Source organism: Brassica rapa, chromosome A09, assembly GCF_000309985.2.
Source record: "Brassica rapa cultivar Chiifu-401-42 chromosome A09, CAAS_Brap_v3.01, whole genome shotgun sequence".
In the NCBI taxonomy this organism is placed as follows: domain Eukaryota; kingdom Viridiplantae; phylum Streptophyta; class Magnoliopsida; order Brassicales; family Brassicaceae; genus Brassica; species Brassica rapa.
The window spans coordinates 9,798,486-9,818,874 of record NC_024803.2 but is presented as its reverse complement, the minus strand read 5'-3'; the positions used below and the strand labels follow the sequence as shown (position 1 = coordinate 9,818,874).

The 20,389-nt window shown below is 33.2% G+C and overlaps 2 protein-coding genes and 2 long non-coding RNA genes across 4 annotated transcripts; 1 reads left to right on the top strand and 3 right to left on the bottom strand.

Moving 5' to 3' along the window:
* Positions 1-1,182: 1,182 nt before the first annotated feature.
* Positions 1,183-2,473, bottom strand: LOC103838419. The gene is made up of 2 exons (XR_627124.2): positions 2,321-2,473; positions 1,183-1,462 (listed from the first exon to the last, which is right to left on the bottom strand). It is a non-coding gene; the product is annotated as an uncharacterized LOC103838419 (long non-coding RNA).
* Positions 2,474-2,722: 249 nt separating this feature from the next.
* On the top strand, positions 2,723-7,766 carry LOC103838418. Its single transcript, XR_627122.3, has 7 exons — positions 2,723-5,151; positions 5,386-5,586; positions 6,124-6,240; positions 6,335-6,584; positions 6,660-6,731; positions 6,861-6,985; positions 7,068-7,766. It is a non-coding gene; the product is annotated as an uncharacterized LOC103838418 (long non-coding RNA).
* An 8,610-nt stretch (positions 7,767-16,376) lies between these two features.
* On the bottom strand, positions 16,377-18,196 carry LOC103838417 (UPF0540 protein At1g62060). The gene has a single exon (XM_009114854.3). The coding sequence runs from the start codon at positions 16,982-16,984 to the stop codon at positions 16,538-16,540; it is 447 nt and encodes a 148-aa protein (XP_009113102.1). The 5' UTR covers positions 16,985-18,196; the 3' UTR covers positions 16,377-16,537.
* Positions 18,197-19,178: 982 nt separating this feature from the next.
* Positions 19,179-20,075, bottom strand: LOC103838531 (UPF0540 protein At1g62060-like). The gene has a single exon (XM_009114980.3). The coding sequence runs from the start codon at positions 19,882-19,884 to the stop codon at positions 19,444-19,446; it is 441 nt and encodes a 146-aa protein (XP_009113228.1). The 5' UTR covers positions 19,885-20,075; the 3' UTR covers positions 19,179-19,443.
* Between the last annotated feature and the right edge of the window lie 314 nt (positions 20,076-20,389).

Here is a 20,389-nt window from a genome sequence, read left to right as displayed (position 1 = left end):
TTACAATTGTTTTAAATTTTTTATTACAGAATGTAAAATATGGCAAAATATAAACATAGACACATAAAAAGTCTCTTTATCATAATTACTTTAAATTATAACTAGCATAGACAATTTTAATCTTTAGAACATAGACCAATATAAATAAATAACTAAATGAAATACCTACCATAAATTTATCTAAAATTAAAATTCTTATTCAATAAAAATTTAAGCACTCACAACATATTTTTGTACAAGTTTGAAGTTTTAAATCAAAATAAAATAAAATTGTATTAAGCGTGGATTAGGTCCTAGTTTTTCTTAACTGAAAGGTTCTGATGGCAAGGGCGGGTTGCTTACTTTTAACTAGGGGTGTTCAATCCGGATATCGGTTCGGTTTCGATTCGGTTTTTTTCGGTTTTCAGTATTTCGGTTAGTAAAATATAACTACCATTCTAAATCCATATTTACTTCGGTTCGGTTCGGTTTATATACCGTCGGTTTTTGGTTTATTCGGTTTTATACCAAAAAACATAATTATTTTGTTTGAGATGATATTATATGAATTTTAGAGTCATATTATCAACACAGTCATTTATTAAAAATATATTACATGTTCAAATAAATGAACAAAAAAGTAAAAATGTTTCTACCATCAAATAAAATAATCAAATCTATAACTAAAATCAAAGCTTGAAATTTTGAAAATAAAAATATGAAACAAAACAAAAACATGAAAGAAAAGTTTTTCCACTCTTCCATATTTAGTGTTCATTAAAGTCATGCTTTTTCAATTGAAAATTTTCCAGTAATTATTGTCCATCAAATTTATAATCTTCATATTAATTTAGTGAAGACTAAAATAAATCAAAAATATCAAAAAAAGACTTAGATAATAAGATGTCTGAATTGCGATGTATTGTTATTTAGTTATAGTTCAAATGTTTTACAAATTAAGGTTTTTTATTACTATAAAATTATGGTAATAATTATTAACACAAATTTAACTTATGTAACAAATAGATTTTCATGTATTGTTATAAAATAGATACATATTTACATGTTTCTACTTTTAATCGGTTTTGTTCGGTTTATTTAGTTTAATCGGTTATATACCAAAACCAAACCATATTGTCTATTTCGGTTCGGTTTGGTTTTACCATATTGAACAGCCCTACTTTTAACAAAAAGAAACAAGTTTTGGATAAATCATTTGCATCATATAATACTTAATTTTGTCACTTTCAGTTAAAATATTTTGATACTCATTGTCTTTTATTACATCACTATCAATATCTTTAAGAAGCGATATATGAGATTATTATAAAGCAACCACATGTGTCTTCGGTGTCCCTTGGAGATCTCCTATAACATATTCCCCCAATAGTAGTCTTTTTTACTTCCTTACATTTCTGATTGCAGTTGGGTATCTTCGAGCAAAGACCTATAGGTTCTATACCAATCTTTGCTTCCGCAGGTTCTGAATTTTTATTTTAGTGATCAGTGAATTGTGACTGTTTTGTAACAAACGAAGTATTATATGTTCAACTATAACGAAACGATTAAATGGAGTCATAATATTTTATTAAATAGAACGGTATTTACCATTTTTTTTATCTCATGCTTAGGTTAAGAGCATAAGGAGTAACATAGCATAGCAAAAAATATTTTGCTTGATAAAGCCATTATATTTTAAAATTTAAGATAAAAAATTCATTTCTCGATTAGAAATATTTAAAAATATATTATTAACTTTGAAAATATAATCATTTTTGCATTATGTATTATTTTGTTCATTATTTTATGAGGTTCAGTATTACACACCATTTCATTAATCGCTATATATATATACTACTGTGAGAAAATTCTATGTTTCTAAATCTATAATATCTTAAAATAAATACTTTTCGTGCAAAAATCTATTGAAAATTTATGATCATTATTTTTATTGCCGAATAAAAAAATTAGAATGATGATATCATAAAAAACTGCCAATCTAATATTGTTTTCATTAAAATCAATTTATACTTAATGAAATTAGACAAAATATCCAGTTTAACTCTTTTATTAAGTTTATTATAAAATATAATTGAAATTTTTTACTTGGAAAATTGGATAAAAATCTCTTTTGAAAGGGATATACAAAGTCAATTGTATTATTAGGTGTGAAAGCATGGATATACAAAGTCAATTGTATTATTAGATGTGGATCTGTATATCCTTGTTGGTAACTGTACAACATATATCCCAAATATCTTGAAACAAGTAAAAGTATAATATATGAAATTATACTATAATGAAACATATAAGATAAAATATTAAATAATTTTTGGCTTACTTGGGGACATAAGAAGATTAAGGCATAAAAGCAGAAGGAAGAAAAATTTGCCAAATGAAACCATCTTCTTGTTTTTGTTTTGTTTTGCTCTCTTCCTTTCCCCTCCCAAGCTGTGTAGTACTCACAACCCTTCTATGTTCCTATCCTATATATAAGTTCTGAAGAAAGTTAGATTCACTTTTATTTATATTAAACTTTTCAATCTATTATATAATTAAATAAATGATATATCCACTTATCAGCTTTACTATTTATTTTGAGATTTATTATGCAAATATACAACTACAAATTATAATTGTTAGAGGATTTTTAGAAAATCTCTTTAGTTAAGTAATAATATTTATTATTTTCAATTTATTATTTAATCAAATATATGGTGTATCCAATTATTACCTTTACTATTTATTTTGAGATTTTTTTGCAAATATCCAACTACAAACTATAATTATTAAAGGATTTTCTTTATTGAAAATCTCTTTAGTTAATTAAATAATATTTATTATTTTCAATTTATCATATAATCAAATATATGGCATACCCAATTATTACCTTTACTATTTATTTTGAGTTTTTCCTTTTGCAAATATCCAACTACTAACTATAATTATTAGAGGATATTCTTTATAGAAAACCTCTTTAGTTTGTTTTTTTTGGCATTACTTAATTAAATAGTCTCAAGTGATAATTGTTAGATTATATTCATATGATCATATCCTTTACGATATCATTTAAATTCAAAAGAGTTTTGACAACACACTATTATATGCATATTTTTCATTATAATTAGTTTCAGTGTGGGTGAGTTTTATTTAAATAATGCTAAGCTATTTTGTCAAAATCATGTTTTTTTATTTGAAAATACGTTTACCAATACATTTAGTCATTTCTTAACAACTGATGATTTATTCGATATCACATATTTTTTGTTAAACAGATGTCAGATTATTTAATAAAATAGCACGCGTTGGCAGAAGTACGAAAACTACTTTGGTCAAGCCAAACTATAATTATTAGAGGATTTTCTTTATAGGAAACCTCTTTTGTTAAGTAAATAATATTTATTATTTTTAGTTAATTAAATAGTCTCAAGCGATAATTGTTAGATTATATTCATATGATCATATCCTTTAAGATATCATGTAAATTATACAAGAGTTTTGACAACATGCTATTTACACATCTTTCATTAATTAGTTTCAGTTTATGCAAGTTTTATTTAAATAATTCTAAGTTATTTTGTCAATATCATTTTTCTTTTGTATTTGAAGATACAATTACAAATACATTTAGTCATTTCTTAACAACTGATGATTTATTCGGTATCACATATTTTTTGTTATAAAAAATGTCATATTATTTAATAAAAAAGCACACATTGGAAAAAGGACGAAAACTATTTTGGTCAACCCACACAAATAAATTTACCATTTTTCACCAACATCATTTACCTAATTATAGCGAGAACCAAATAAAGGTATAATATATTACTCAATTAGCATAATATAGGGATGATTATATGACTTATATACACTTTTATTACGAAAACTATTGTGAACAACACAAAAAATACATCACCACATGATCACACATTTGGACAAAAGTAATGTATTAAAAACTACATGAATTATATGAATAACATGAAAACATCCATAAACTAAGATGTGTTATGTTATTAACACCATAAGTATAATTTTAATATCGTAAAATATATCAGATTTGAAATTTGGTATCACTGAATAAAAATTTATTTGATAAATGGATCATACAAATAAACACACATAGATAAAGTATTCAAAATGCAAGGCTGCATCAAAGAACATGGGATAACATATTAAAAAATGTAAAAAAAAATGTTAACCAACATTAAAAGTTGTCGAATTACAAGTTAGCACTTTTGTAGCTATCAAAATAATGTTGATGGTGTTATGATCATAACACATAATAGTTCATGGATATTTTCATGTGATTCATATATTTCAGGTGCTTAATATTTATTTTTTCAGATGTGTGATCATATGATGTTGTATTATTCTTACAGTTAGTAATCATTTTCTTAAAATATGACCTACGTAGTAGTTATCATAATACTGTCACAATGATGTCACTCAAAATTTAAAGCTACATAATGTTTTTTTTTTGAAAATTAAATTAAACATTATTTTTAGTAAAAAAAGAGCTGCTGTTAATACAGAATCTCAATCTGAGATTTTGATTCAACTACTTGAAATATGTTTCTTATTGCTATTGGAATTATTATGCATATCCATGAGAATTAATTCTTCATGAATCTACTTCTGATTGTCGGATTTGCACATTCAAATTTTTTGGTTCTAGTTGATATTATTTCTTTCTTTGTAATATTTTTCTAAATGGAAGAAATTAACATTTTTCAAATTTTCTCCTATTCATTAATTAGTTGTTATACATATATTCCAACGTAATCAATACAATACTAAAAGGAAGATATAATCCATCGAGAAGGTGTCCACGTCAGCTCAAATAATCAACCAATTAGAAAACAGCTATGTTAATGAATAATTCCACGTCACCGAAGCACTTCTCTTTCGCGTTCTCACCGTCTTACCGACGACGAAAGAAACCGACCTAATTTGTCGTTACAGTTCAATCGTAAATTCTGCATTCAATTATTATTAAACAAATAAGAAACTCTTCAAATTCATCCTGCATTCCACATCACTATATTAATCGATGGCGAGTTCTAGATTTGAAGATTCTAATTACGCGAAGAAGCTGTTTCGTCTCTCCTCTTTGTTCTACGGCGCAAGGAGACGCCTGAGCTTTTTCCTGACCAGAGTCGACAATGATTCAAGGTTCTGATCTGATCTGTTGCTACTAATTGCTTTCTCCAGTAAACTAATCTTATATGTTGTCAGTTGAATCATTTTTTCTTCTCATGATTCTTAGTTTTTTTTTAAAAAGACTTCAATGTCCATTTGTTTTTACTAAAAACTTCGATGTCCATTAAAATACTTTTGATTATAATTTTGCTTCTGCGCTTTTTTGGTTTTCTATGAACTGACCAATATGTTTTTTTTTTTGTGTAGAGCTTTTGTAAACTGGGAAAACACTGAAATATTTCGATAAAAAGAGTTGACCTTCCACCCCAAAATACCATGGAGTCTCTCTAAATTACACAGAGGTGGCATCCAGCTCTCGGATTATAGAATGGGCGCTTTGATCGATACAGTTGACAATCACGAAGGCCCTGTTTGTTCTCACTCCATAGCCTTTCTTCTTCTGAAGAGGTAAGATAGGAAATCTATGTACATGATAATAACCGCACACTACAGAAGTTTACTGGATTTTTTCATTACCCATACGAAATCTATGTGCATGCATAGTCTTCTAGATTGAGATACATAAGCAACTCACATATACATTTCAGTTTTGTTCATGATCTCTGTTATGTTCTTGATAAACATATACACAGATGATAATGCTGGTGAAAAATGTAGATTAGTATCTATTTAAAATCTCAGAATAGTTTAAGCAAACACATATAAATATAATTTTGATGATTGTACACAGAGTTGCTTTCATCTCTTTGTTTTCTTTTGTTCTCTATATTCTATTTTTGTGGCCAACCCTCTATATCCTGTGTAATTATAAGTTTTAAACCTCAGAGAAACCATATTGTCTGCACCCAAGAGTTTTATTGCAGATTATTTATATCCTATTTAATTTAAAGCTTGGTGATGCATACTTTTCTTTACGATATCCCTTGATTTCCAAATCGGGCCTTTAGATAAGATAATTATTGGTATTTATTTTACACCACACAGTGATCTGTAGAAAGTAATGAAGAGGAAGGTGGTGCTTACAATCCACTGAAGCTGCCAATGGGTTAGGACGGGAAGCCAATACCATACTGGCTCTACAAGCTTCATGGACTTGGCCAGGTTTTTTGAAGTTCTTAGACCATCGTCAATGTTAAAGTAGACAGTGAAAACCACTATGTTAACTAATCAAATTTGGTGTTGTTGTGTCGTGTAGAAGTTGAATGCGAGATACGTGGAAACAGTGTCTACATGGGTAGAAGGGCTTTTGAGAGACATTTCAAAAAGAGTTTCACAACCAAATGGATGCCAGAACTTGAAGAAGACTTACTCTGATCTCCAACGTCAACGTTGCGTTCCACCTTTTCCCAACGAACGGAGCCATTGCAAGACCTTGACAAAGAGTGGCACATCTCATTAACTCAACTTCGTAATTGATAGACGTGGGACCTCAAAAGCTTAAGGAGGTAATGACCATACTTCATGTTTATATGATCCCTGAAGCATTTTTCCTTTAATTATCCGTCTTCTGTGTCATTCAGGCGCTGGGGGCACTGGGGCTGAAAGTTGGTGGTACTTTGCAGCAACATGCCGAGAGACTTTTCCTTACAAAGGTTCGTTCACTTCTATTTTGATTTCAAATTTCTTTATATAAATAGATTAGAGCAACATGATGATTTTTCATGTTTACTTTTCTGAGGTTTTAAGACCAAGAGCCTAAAGTGCTCCAATTTTTCTTTCAGGACTACAACTGTTCGTCTCAGTGCTTTCGATGTTCAGGCCAGCCAACTTCACCAGAACTTATTTAGGGTACGTGTTGAGCTTACGGTCATTGTTTCCACCAGAATTAGTCCCAAGTTTGTTGGAGGTCAAAACCATCTCTCTACCATCTCTGTTTGTAATGTTTTCCTCTAGAAATTATCTGATACTGAATACACTAAAATTTGCAGGTCGCCTATTCATGATGATTCAAGTTTATATATTTTGGAACTTGCAAATAAAGAGATGTTGACTTGACCAACCGCTGGTTTGGGCGAGTCTGGAGCTAGCTGCTCCACAAGTTCTACTAAATATGGTGGTGTAAAGAAAATTGCATCTGTTACGGTGTCCGAGCTAAATGCATACGCTCTCAATGCTTCTAGCAGTGTGACATATTGTAATGCGTGTTGACAGGGCGGAAATAACCACCCCAGTGGTAATTCTATGCCTGGCGCAGTGGCGCTATATGTGTGTCCTGCATCTGCTCAGATGGTCAGAAGTTAAAAGAAACTGACATAGCTATAGGCAGTGGTGAAATCCCTGTGAACCCAACTCCTCTGCTGAATGAAACCACAACAGCTGCTCAAACAACTCTGATGAAAGCTTAGCTGCATAAGTTACCCATATATAGTTTCCTGCATTTTCTGAAACGTCATTTGCATTGTCTTTTTCAAAACATCGTTTGGTTTCATGTTTCCAACTTATTTATCAATAAAAGCATATTTTAATATTGGACCGGATACACATCAATTTCTTATAGTTCATTGATGTGAATAGATCACTAACCATTTGTTTTCTTTTTACCTGACGAAGTACATATTTACTGTGTAGGTCAGAATTACCTTTGACAATTTGTACGAAAATTTGAATGAAAATTATTTTTAACATGATCTTCTAAATTATTTTTTAAATAAAATTTCAGTAAGTTTAGTTTTGAAAAGGCAAAAATTTAATTTAATTAAAGATAGTTATATTTTTTTGTAAAAAAGAAAATAAAATAAAGCATCTATGCGTTGGAAATCTGCACATTATGCCACACACCTAAGTGGTCCATGTCTATTTTGTGTGAGCTTAAAAATTTAATCGATGTTAAATCAGACCAGAGCAAAAAATTACTAATGGCCAAAAATTTCATATATTCATAACCAAACAAATTGAAACTAAACCAAAACCGTAACAAAAACAAATTAGATACCGGAATATCTAAAATATAGCTTATATATCTAAAAATATTAGCTTTACAGTATTTAGTTTTAAATAACAAAATGTCCTTAAACACTATAATAAACCATTATTTGAATATCTCTTCTTTTATTTGATGTTTTTATCCGAACAACATGAATTATTAAATATTTAATCCAAAAAATCCAAATTATCTACCTTTTTAAACGAATTATTCAAAATTACTTAAAAAGTCAGAACTGAACCAAATTGGATCCAATATTAATAATTTATAGAACTTTTATAATAAATTAATAAATTTCGTCGGTCCTAAGTTGGACTCGAAATATCAGATAACGATAAAATAATAAGATAATATGTATCAAATAAAATCAACTATTTTGTCATTTAAATCATATGAAAAATATTTTATGTATAATAAATAGTATAAAAGCAATATGAAAGTCAAATTTAAATTTTCAAATTATACATATAGAATAAAATCAACTATTTTCTTATTTTATAAAAAAAAATATTCCAAAATATAAAAAATCTAAGAAATAAATATTTTCATAAATTAATTACTATATAAATTAATAAAATATTTGTCCCAACATTAGTAATTTAGATAACTTTTATAATAAATTAAATGTAAAATAAACTTTTTATCATTTATTTTCAAACCCTAATTATGAATTCAAATAACATGATTTATCTGATTTTAAAAATAATCACATATAAAATTCAAACAAGCATATATATAGTTACAATTTGTATAGGTTTTCCTTTACTTACCTATTTTAAGTAATTTTTATTATAGTAAATAACATATTTCCTCATTGTATGACTTAATAATTTAAAGAAATAGAAAATCAATAAGTGTTGCCAAATTCAAATGCCAAATTCAAAAAAACTAACACATAAAATTAAAAGTAAAATAATAATATAAATCATAAAAATGCAATGAAAATAGAGAAAGTTTTTAATTGATGATAAAATAGGCATTTTAAATATTTTATTAAAAACTAATGCAGACTTTTTTTCCATTCAAGAATTAATATTAGGAAAAACAAAAAATTTTGACAATAAAACAAAGCCGTAACAAGGCTAAACATTTTTGTATAATGGAAAACAATGACTATGGTAGAGGTAACTATCTTGGTAAGTATCTCTATGCCATAATTTTACTATGCATAGCAGAACATTAGGAATGTATGAAATTTATGGATCGTCATGAACGACAAACCGACATGTCTGAAGCTGACAAATGATGGAGTCGACTAAACATTGCTTAATAATATAATATTTATAATGCCACCAAGAAAGCTCCATATCAATAATCTGGAAAATCGTTGCATTGATTGTTATTACTATAAAAAATGGTAAAGTTTTTGGAGTTGGTTTTACATCGACCGCTACTCAATTTTCACATTTTCTGTTTTCAATGTTTTTTTTTATTTTGGTTAGGTTTACTTTACGTTCTTCGCATTCAATATAACATTCTACTTTAAATAAGAAATGCAGTTTTAAATAATCACCACTTCCACTAGAATACCATATCGAAAGATTATGATTTCAACATAAATTACTCACAACTCAATCCTTCTAAACCCAAAATATTACAAATCACCTGAATATTGGATCAAATTTTTGTTAGAGGAAACAACATGAAGACCATTCGAAGCCTTCACAACATATCAACGCTACAATTCTTTAATATAAAAACAACTATTTAATTTTAAATATATCTTATCACATGTAATCTCTCCATACTTCAAATTTTCTGGAAAACAAAAATCATTATCATATATTTCTCTTACAAATGCAAATTTAAAACACAAATCACAAAAAAAAATTATATCATAAATCACATATAAAGAATATCCCGCCCGTAGGGCGGATCGATCGACCCCTAGTGTTATTTAATATATACATATCCTACAATCAGCTATGTTGGGATATGGATAATAATTTAAAATGTGTTTACAGTTTAACTTTTGGTGTATATATATATATTGTTTACTAAACTTTAACGCACTCTAAAGAAGAAATATATTTTTACTTTATTTTATATTTTTTTTGTCAGCTCCTTTATGGTTATTTATGTTTCTATTTGTGGAAGACTTTAAAATATATTTTTAAAATTAAAATTTGAGATGTTTTAACCTTTTAGCGTAGATAATAGTATATATTATTTTTATTATAGTAATATAAAAATTATAGATAAAATATTATTGTATTTTTTAATTTTAAACTGTTCTATATATTCACATAATATAAAGTAATTATTTGTTTTGATAATTATATTATACTTATTTAATATATAAAATATATACTTATTAAGATATTTTTTATATTTTGTAAATAAAATATAGATTTCTGATATTATTTTATGTTTTCAATGATAAATAATATTGTACTAATATATAATTATAATTTATAATTTATTAATCTATTGATCTTTGGTTCAACCACAATCGACCCAATAACACAGTAACTGAAGTAATCTGGTTTTTTTTTTTTTTTTTTTTTTTTTTTTTTTTTTGCTAAGAATGCTACTATGAAACTCTTGCTATTGCCCAGTACACAGTAACTGAAGTAATCTGGTTCAATATTTAGATCGGGTTAAAAATCATTGCTTATGACATAAATATATTACATGTGAATAAAGAAGGCTCTGATCGCTCGTGGCGATTATGGACGATTGAATCTAAAGATCGTGTGTATATAATTACACATACTTTTCCTTAATCCCCAAAGCTGGGCAATGCGCATATTTCTAATCATTCATTTTTCTTCGGCTATTCTTTAAGGTAGTACTGTGTCATATTTCTATTTTATCTAATCGTTATTCCAAGATTAATATATGTTTACCTGTATAAGGTGTATGTTATTTTTCTGAACACAAACTTTCATTACTTTTCAAACATTTGGATTACAAATAGGAAGATATTTTAACCAAACTCTACCAACAAAAAAACAATAAAGCATAAAAAATAGATGTAGAGAGAGAGAGAAACTTTTAAGATAAAAAGACAGGAAATTTAGAGTAAGACTCTAATGCGTTGAAGGTTCACAGCAACGCCAGAAGCTTGAGATTTAATCACTTTGAAGTGTGACGTTAACACTCAATCCACACTTCAGAACACCATCGAAATGAAATCCATTGCATCTTAAGGCCTCAAACGGACCCTGCACAAGATAGCAAATCAGTTATGGAAATAGACAAATTCCACCTCATAATATCGGGAGGAAAGGAACTCCTCAGAGAGGAGACAAGAGGTGATGGTGATGATCTTGATGTTGATAGACCCGGTGAACCCACCAGTAATTGGAGCGATTTTCTTTTTTGGTCTAATTGGAGCTATTTTCTTATAGCGATTAGGCAACCGCGAGCATTACTATTGGATTTGAGTTAGCCGAGGGAGATATCATCCGTGGAAATTAAATAGTTCGTAATTACTGTATTTATGTCATATACTATTGGAGTATTAACTCCTATATGGATTAGGATAAGCTTTCTATTTAGTTTCCGATAAGGATGATGTTTAGATTTCCTATTTATCTTTAGCTTTGGTCTTTTATATGCTTTGAGTACCTATATATACTCATCTATTTCATCAATAATAATCAGACTTTGAATCCCAAACATACTATTTGTCATGGTATCAGAGCTCAAACAAATCTAAACCTATTCATTCTTATTCTCTTGGTGATCTCGTAACAAACGCAAGATCATCATATTCCTATTCTCGTGTTTTGTTTCCAAACTTGAAACACACGTTATTCATTCCAAACAATGTCGATTACACCAGTAGCAGGTGAAATCAAATACAAAACCATCTCTCCTTATGACCTATCATCTAATGATAATCCCGGAGCTGTGATTTCACAACCACTACTCAACGGATTGAATTATGATGAATGGGCTATCAACTTCCGAATGGCAATCAGCTCACGGAAGAAATTCGGATTCCTTGACGGCAGTCTTCCAAAACCGGCAGCCGATTCATCCTACTTTGAAGATTGGATTGCAAACAATCATCTGATTGTAGGATGGATAAAACAAACGATCGAACCAAAGATCAAATCATCACTATCAACCCGGGAAATCGCAAAAGATTTATGGGACATAATCAAGAAGCGTTACTCCATCAAGAGCGGAGCAAGGCTTCAACAACTACGGATTGCACTCGCAAATTGCAAACAAGATGGTTCCAGCATCGATGAATACTTCGGACGTCTCACAAAACTTTGGGATGGGATTGCCGAATGTATGAACTCGAGAAGTTGTAGCTGTGGCAAGTGTGAATGCGACCTAAATTCAGCAAGAGAAAAGGAGGCTGAAACTCTCCGAATTCATGACTTCTTAGCCGGACTTGACGATTCCATACATGGAGTTGTTCGATCTCAGATCTGTGCAATATCTCCTCTTCCTGATCTCGATAGCGTGTACCAGACGATATCACAAAACGAGATCATTCGATCAACAATAACACCTGAACCAGCTGTTATGAGTCTCTTGTCACAGACTCGATCTTCCACCAATTCACGGTCAAACACAGTAAATTCCTCAAGGCCTGGAAACAGAGATCCAACACGCCAGTGTACGGCTTGCGGACGCACTGGACATGAAGCTGCAGGTTGTTTCACAATCATTGGTTACCCTGAGTGGTGGGAGGAGCGATCTAAAAACAGAACAACTAATCGCAAATCTACAAATACCACTCAAGATCGTAACACAACACCAAAAGCTAATACAGCCACGGTGTTGAATAATACTACTCCAAAGTCGATCCAAGCAAACATAACAATCACTGATGCAGATCGTCTAGGATTGAGTGGGATTACAGATGATCAGTGGAACATTGTGCAGAAACTCATCAACAAAGGAACAACAACAGATTCTCTAAAGGGTAAGAAGGATAATTGTATCTGGATCTTAGATACAGGTGCAACTCATCACATGACAGGGCAACTTGAGCTAATGGAAAACGTTCGAGATATTCCAGACATACCGGTCCTATTACCAGCAGGATCCGGTGCGGTTGCTTCAAAACAAGGGACCGTGAAACTAACTTCTACTCTACACATACAGAATGTGTATTATGTCAACGGCTTCCACACAAATCTAATATCCTTCGGTCAACTTGTTACTGATAACTTCCTTGTTGGCCAGGTCACTGATAAACTTATGGTATTGCAGGACCGTACCTCGAGGATGCTGATTGGAGCGGGTGAAAGAGAAGGAGAGGGATTGTACCGGTTTCGAGGGATTGAAACATTCGTGTCGCTCCATACTACTGTTATTGAAGATTCAGTATTGTGGCATCGTCGCCTTGGCCATCCATCATCTCGAGTAACCAGCATGATCCCAGATATTAAGAGCTCGGTGTCTCATGATCATCTCATCAAAACTTGTGATATTTGTTTTCGAGCTAAACAAACTCGACTTAGTTTTCCAGATAGTTCTCATAATGCAAAAGAAATTTTTGATTTAATCCACTGTGATGTCTGGGGACCATATCGAACAACAGCTTTCTGTGGATCTAGATACTTTCTCACGATCGTTGATGATAAATCACGAGCGGTCTGGCTATACTTGCTTCCTGATAAGTCGCGTGTTTCTCAACAAATCAAAGATTTCTTAATCCTGACTGAAAGACAATTCTCAAAGAAAGTGAAAACAGTACGAAGCGATAACGGAACAGAATTCACATGCCTCACGCGATTTTTTAAAGAGCAAGGAATCATTCATGAAACGTCTTGCGTTCATACACCGCAGCAGAATGGACGTGCTGAGAGAAAACATCGACACATCCTCAATATTGCTCGTGCCCTACGGTTTCAAGCAAATTTGCCTATAGAATTCTGGGGAGAATGTGTTCTAGCTGCTGGACATCTAATCAACCGAACACCATCATCAGTGATCAACAACAAAACACCGTATGAGATGCTTCACGGCCAACCTCCAGACATATCTCACCTTCGCGTTGTGGGATGCTTGGCATACGCACATAACAAAAACACGAAGGGTGATAAATTTGCGTCACGCAGTCAGCGATGCATTCTTCTAGGGTACCCTTCCGGTACTAAAGGCTGGAAACTCTTTGATCTCGAGCTTGAAAAAGTTTTTATCTCAAGAGATGTTGAATTTCAAGAAGAAGTGTTCCCATATTCTGCAAAGGAAAAGGCTATAGCAATTGAGGAAATACTGGTTACAAGACCATCTGAAACAATACATGAAGAGAGTCTTGAAACAAACAATCAAAATATTTCCATCACTGAGACATCTATCGACAACACAGATACAGAGGATTCTGTTACAGATACAGAGGATGATGTAACAGAAACAGAAACATCAACGGCCGTTCCAACAGAATCTGCGACTACAGAACATCAGGACATGGGTCGCGGTCAGCGCACACGAATGCCCTCTTCACGACTCCGTGACTATGTAGTCAATACAGTTACTACAATCCCTGCTCTCACTCCTTCTCTTCCGTCATCTGTTCCTCAGCCTTCCTCAGGTTCGATCTTTCCTTTATCTGAGTATCTATCATATGATCGTTTTTCACCTTCACATCGCAGCTACATCATCGCTCTAACAATTAATATTGAGCCTAAGAGCTTTCGAGAAGCAATGAAATATGACGTGTGGCGCAAGTCTATGAGAACAGAGATGGATGCGCTTGAACGTAATCATACATGGGATCTTCAAGAACTTCCTCCAGGCAAGAAGGCTCTTGGAACTAAGTGGTTATATACCATCAAATTGCTAGCAAACGGGGAAATAGAACGACATAAATCTCGGCTGGTGGTGCTGGGAAATAAACAAAAAGAAGGTCTCGACTATACCGAAACGTTCTCGCCAGTAGCTAAGATGACCACAGTGCGCATATTTCTTGACATTGCAGCGAAAAAGAACCATGAGATACATCAGATGGACGTTCACAACGCCTTTCTTCATGGGGATCTTCAAGATGAAGTATACATCAACATTCCTCTCGGATTTGCTGAACCAAATGAAAAACGGGTTTGTCGTCTCCGAAAGTCCCTCTATGGATTAAAACAAGCACCTCGGTGTTGGTTTGCCAAACTTGTTGAAGCCTTGGAAAAATATGGCTTCTCCCAAACACATTCCGACCACTCATTGTTTGTGTATTCACGCAACAAGACTACCTTACGCATTCTAGTATATGTTGATGACTTGATCATCTCCGGCGATTCATCCGAAGCAATATTATCTTTCAAAGCTTATCTGTCTACGTGTTTCTACATGAAGGACCTTGGTGCTCTCAAGTACTTCCTCGGACTGGAAGTTGCGCGTGGATCTCAAGGAATTTATCTATGTCAAAGGAAGTATACGATTGATATTATTACAGAATGTGGTCTCCTTGGGTGTAAACCAGCTGGTTCACCGATGGATCAGAATCACAAGCTTGCAAAATCTGAAAGTCCTTTGCTTACTGATCCTGAACAATTTCGCCGTCTGACTGGGAGACTGATCTATCTCTTGGCTACTCGACCCGATCTTGCTTATTCAGTCCATATTCTCACTCAATTCATGCAGAAACCCAAAGAAGAACATTGGTCGGCAGCTCTCAAAGTGGTACGGTATCTAAAAGGAACTATAGGACAAGGAGTTCTCTTTCGTGCCAACACTACGCTTTCTTTAACTGGTTGGTGTGACTCAGATTGGGGCGGATGTCCTCAAACTCATCGTTCGCTTACCGGTATGATAGTACAGTTTGGGACTTCTCCTGTATGTTGGAAAACTAAGAAGCAAGATTGTGTCTCCTTATCATCAACAGAGGCCGAGTTCCGAGCACTTAAGGCGATGACTCAGGAGCTTATATGGATTAAAGAGTTACTTCTTGAGCTAGGTATTGACCATAAGGAGCCAATGCTCATTTGCTGCGACAATAAATCTGCATTATATATCAGCGCTAATCCAGTTCTACATGAACGCACCAAACACATGGGAATCATTTGTCAATTCGTAAGGGATGAAATCACCAAAGGAGTTATTCGCACTACTCATGTCTCTACACATGATCAACTAGCAGACATTTTAACCAAAGCACTTGGACGAAAGGAATTCGATGCATTTCTACTCAAGTTAGGCATCAATAACATTCATGCTCCAACTTGAGGAGGGGTATTGGAGTATTAACTCCTATATGGATTAGGATAAGCTTTCTATTTAGTTTCCGATAAGGATGATGTTTAGATTTCCTATTTATCTTTAGCTTTGGTCTTTTATATGCTTTGAGTACCTATATATACTCATCTATTTCATCAATAATAATCAGACTTTGAATCCCAAACATACTATTTGTCATATACAATAGACATTACACGTAGAGAGCATGTACATTATGTCATAATTAATAAAAGTGACAATCTCTAGTTTTATTTATGAATACAAAAGAGATTGTGTTGGGTTTGTATAGTATTTTTTAATATACGCGGAGACTTGAGCATGATCACCAATCGCTCAAGTGTCGGTGGTGGAGTTGGTGGTGGAGCCAGAAGCACTGCTGTATGCATTTCCGGAAGCCTCTCCATTGCCCCCAGCACCGTTGGGACCCGCTGCAGCATTAGCCACGGTGGCACCGTAAGCGGTACTGTAAGTATTAGTACTGGCGTTGGGACCTTCTGCATCGACATATCCATTAGTACTTTTATGGACAGTTGAAGATGTATCTGTGCTGGGACCGTCGGGACCTGCAGCAGCACGAGCATTGGCATTTTCATAATTATCGGCACCAGTTACAGCATAAACTCTGCCAAGCTCAGCTCCAATGCCGTTGGTAGTGACAGTGTTGGGAATAGAGATGCCTAACTTCGTCTCTTTGGACACTTCTTCGACCTTCCTTGCGCCAACATTGGCACACACAACTCCAACAAAGATCAAAAGGACAACAAACTTCATGGCATTCATCTTCGATTTCTCTCTGTTATTTTATTTATTTTCCTTTTTCTTTTTTTTGATGAGTTGTATCGTTATTCAGCTACTTACTTTATATACACACAGACATGTAATATTCAAGAAAAGAGTGCGTTTCTTACAAGATAAATACATGCTTAAATGCATCAGTTAATATTTTAACCCTTAACTAACAGTCTTATATACCAAGATGTCAAATTCAAGGTACTATCCAATGTCAGAGGGTTACGGTGTCGTGAGAAACTCTTTTTACTGACACCGAGGATTGCCTAACTCTTACGACTTGTGATCTTCCCTTTTTTTTTGCCACAATGTGAATTTTCATATTAATTAAGCGGGATTGTAAAGATGCAATAGGTTTTAACTTTTAATACGTTCTAGAATTAGCCTTGGCAAAAATAATAAAAACAAGGTAAGGTCTAGGCAAAAGCGAGCCAATCTTGCATTAAGGTCGCTGAATTTCTGTTGGTGCCGATGACCCAGGATGATATCTCGGACTTGGCGGTCTATTATCTTCAAGACTTGAGCTGGACAGGTGTTGCTGCCGTCGTGAAACCTTCTGTTCCTCTCTGTCCAGACTGTTGTTGGGAGACACAAGGCGTTTGAGGAGCCTAGAGGAGTGTGAGTTCCTCATATTAAGCCATTCCGAAAACGCCCTCCATGTGTGAAAAGCTATCTGCCTTATCCCCAATCTGTGCAGCACCATGCCCCAAAGTTCCTCTGTCCATTTACATCTCAGGAAGACATGGTCTGTGTTTTCAACCAAAGAATTACACAAGCAACAGCTTAGTGTCACTTGCATACCCCAACTTTTACTAATCTCTCCCTTGTAGGGAGTCAATCATAATGCTTCATGGCTTTTCATGTTAAACTGAAACACCACTATGGACAAGCTACTATCGTGGAGTCTAGATGTTGAAGGTACTCTTTTTCTCTGTGGTTTACAGCAAGAATCCAGAGATCATTTGTTTTTCGAATGCATTTTCTCAGCCGAGGTTTGGAGAACGTCTTTGGTTCACTTGGGTGTTTCAAATGCTCCTACTAGTTGGCAAAGTGTTATTGACTGGTTGTCTGTCTTCCCCCGGGATGGACTTCTCAAACTGGTTGTACTACAGATATGGCAAGCATATTTGTATGGAGTTTGGAAGGAGCGGAATTCTCATTTTCATCTAGGAACAACTCTCTCTCCATCCAATGTCATTCGTATAGAAAGGTCCAAGGCTATTACTCTAAAGAACTAAACCTCCCTCTACTTTAGTTTAGGGCAACAAACATCTTGCCAAGAGAATTTAGCACCTACTGGATTATCCAGACAACCATGCCAAAGAAAGGAAGTAGATAAGCTATTTATCATCTTCAAAACCTTTCCCGGAATACAAAATTCCGATGTCCAGAAGCATATAATACCTGGGATAACCGAAGAAACGAGAGTGAGCCTACCCGCCAAGCTCAAGTGCCTATTCATCCAAGCATTGTATTTTTTTCTGATCTGAGATACTAATGGATCACAGTCTTTGACTGATAGTCTTTTAGAACAAAGAGGTAATCCCAAATACCTGACTGGTAGAACATCTGGCTTAAGAGGAAAATATCTGACGAATGTTTCCTTCTGTATAATCTAAAAGCCCTGAACAAAACATTGACGTTTTTTTTAAATTAAATTATATTAAATTCATTATCAAATATAAGATTGCATAATTCTTTTATAATTCTGTTTGTAACGTGGAGTCTGGAGTGTTATTCCATCTAATATAAGACAGAAACAGGAGATGGAAGTTGAGTTTAAAACCTGGTCACGTGAAAGAAAGATTCTTGGCATATTGGGCCAGCTTACTCTTTAACTTGTAAACCCGTACGTGATTTCCATACATTAGTCGTAACTCGTAACATACGTATGTCTCTCGACATTATGCGACCGGGAGAATTATATATTATTGGATTCGAGTTAGAGCATCTCCAAATACTACTCCAAATTTAATCTCCTAAAATAGAATTTAAAATAATATTTTCTCTAATCCGATACTCTCTATTTAGGAAGTAATATATTAATTATATTCATTGGTTCATTTTTACTCCAAAAATATATGCTTCGAATAAAACTCAGTATAGAGTTATTTCATTTTGAGAAAAAAAAAAAGAGAACAATACATTAGAAATGCTATCATCTTGAGGCGATATCAGACATGCATGAAACGTAACAAAGTTGTATATTTTGTCATCAGAAACCATGAAACACATACATATATGTAAATGTATTATTAGCGGAGACTAAATAGGTCAACTATTGTACTTATGTCATATACAATAGACATTACACATAGATCATGTACATTTCATAATTAATAAAAAGTGACAATCTCTAGTTTTATTTATGAATACAAAAGAGATTGTGTTTGGGTTTGTAGACTATTTTTTATAATATACGCAGAGAGTTGACCATGATCACCAACCGCTCAAGGCTCGCCAGTTCTGCCTTGAGCAACACTGTATGCAACGCCGTCAGCGGTACTACTGCCCCCAGCACTATCGGAATCCGCTCCAGCACCAGCAGTGGTGCCACCGGAAGCATAACTGATAGAACTAGCAGTTACGTTGTCGGGACCTTCTGCAATGACAGATCCAGTGGTAGATTTAGCGACTGTTCCAGATCCGCCTCCGCTGGGACCACCGGAACCTGCATCAGCATCAGCATTGGAATTTTCATAATTGTTGGCAGTAGTTGTAACCGAAACGTAGTTAAGCTCAGCTCCAATGCCGTTGGCGGTAGTGACAGTTTTGGAAATAGAGATGCCTAACTTTGTCTCTTTGGACACTTCCTCGAGCTGCCTTGCGCCAACATTGGCACACACAAATCCAACAAAGATCAAAAGGACAACAAGTTTCATGGCATTCATCTCTGATTCTCTTTTTTTCTAATTAATTAATAGTTTTTTTTTTTGTAATGATCTGTGTATACATTTGAGCTGCTTTATATACACACATAAATGTAGTTTTCAAGATATTAAATTGTGCATATCTTACAAGATAAATACATGCTTTAATGCATTAGTTAATATTTTAGCCCTTAACTAATAGTCTTATATACCAAGATGTCAAACACCGAATTATCCAAAAAATATATGTCAAACACCTGTGATTTATGTGACTCAAATATTAAATTATAGTTATTTTTCCAACGTAAGAAAATTCTCGTGGCGTGAGATAATATAACTTTATTTTAAAAATTCTTTTTATTGCCTTAACTCTCTCCAAACACACATATTTGATCTCAACAAGTAAAAACAAAACTCAAATGAACTGAAGATTAGCACAAATTGGGATCATGGGATATGTATGAGAAAGGAAATCAAAAGCTCTGATGTTTAGAAAGGCTCAAGTTTCTCTAATATTCAGAGAAGT

Coding starts and splice junctions, on each gene's coding strand:
- LOC103838417 (XM_009114854.3), bottom strand. CDS start 16,984: ATGAATGCCATGAAGTTTGTTGTCCTTTTGATCTTTGTTGGAGTTGTG.
- LOC103838531 (XM_009114980.3), bottom strand. CDS start 19,884: ATGAATGCCATGAAACTTGTTGTCCTTTTGATCTTTGTTGGATTTGTG.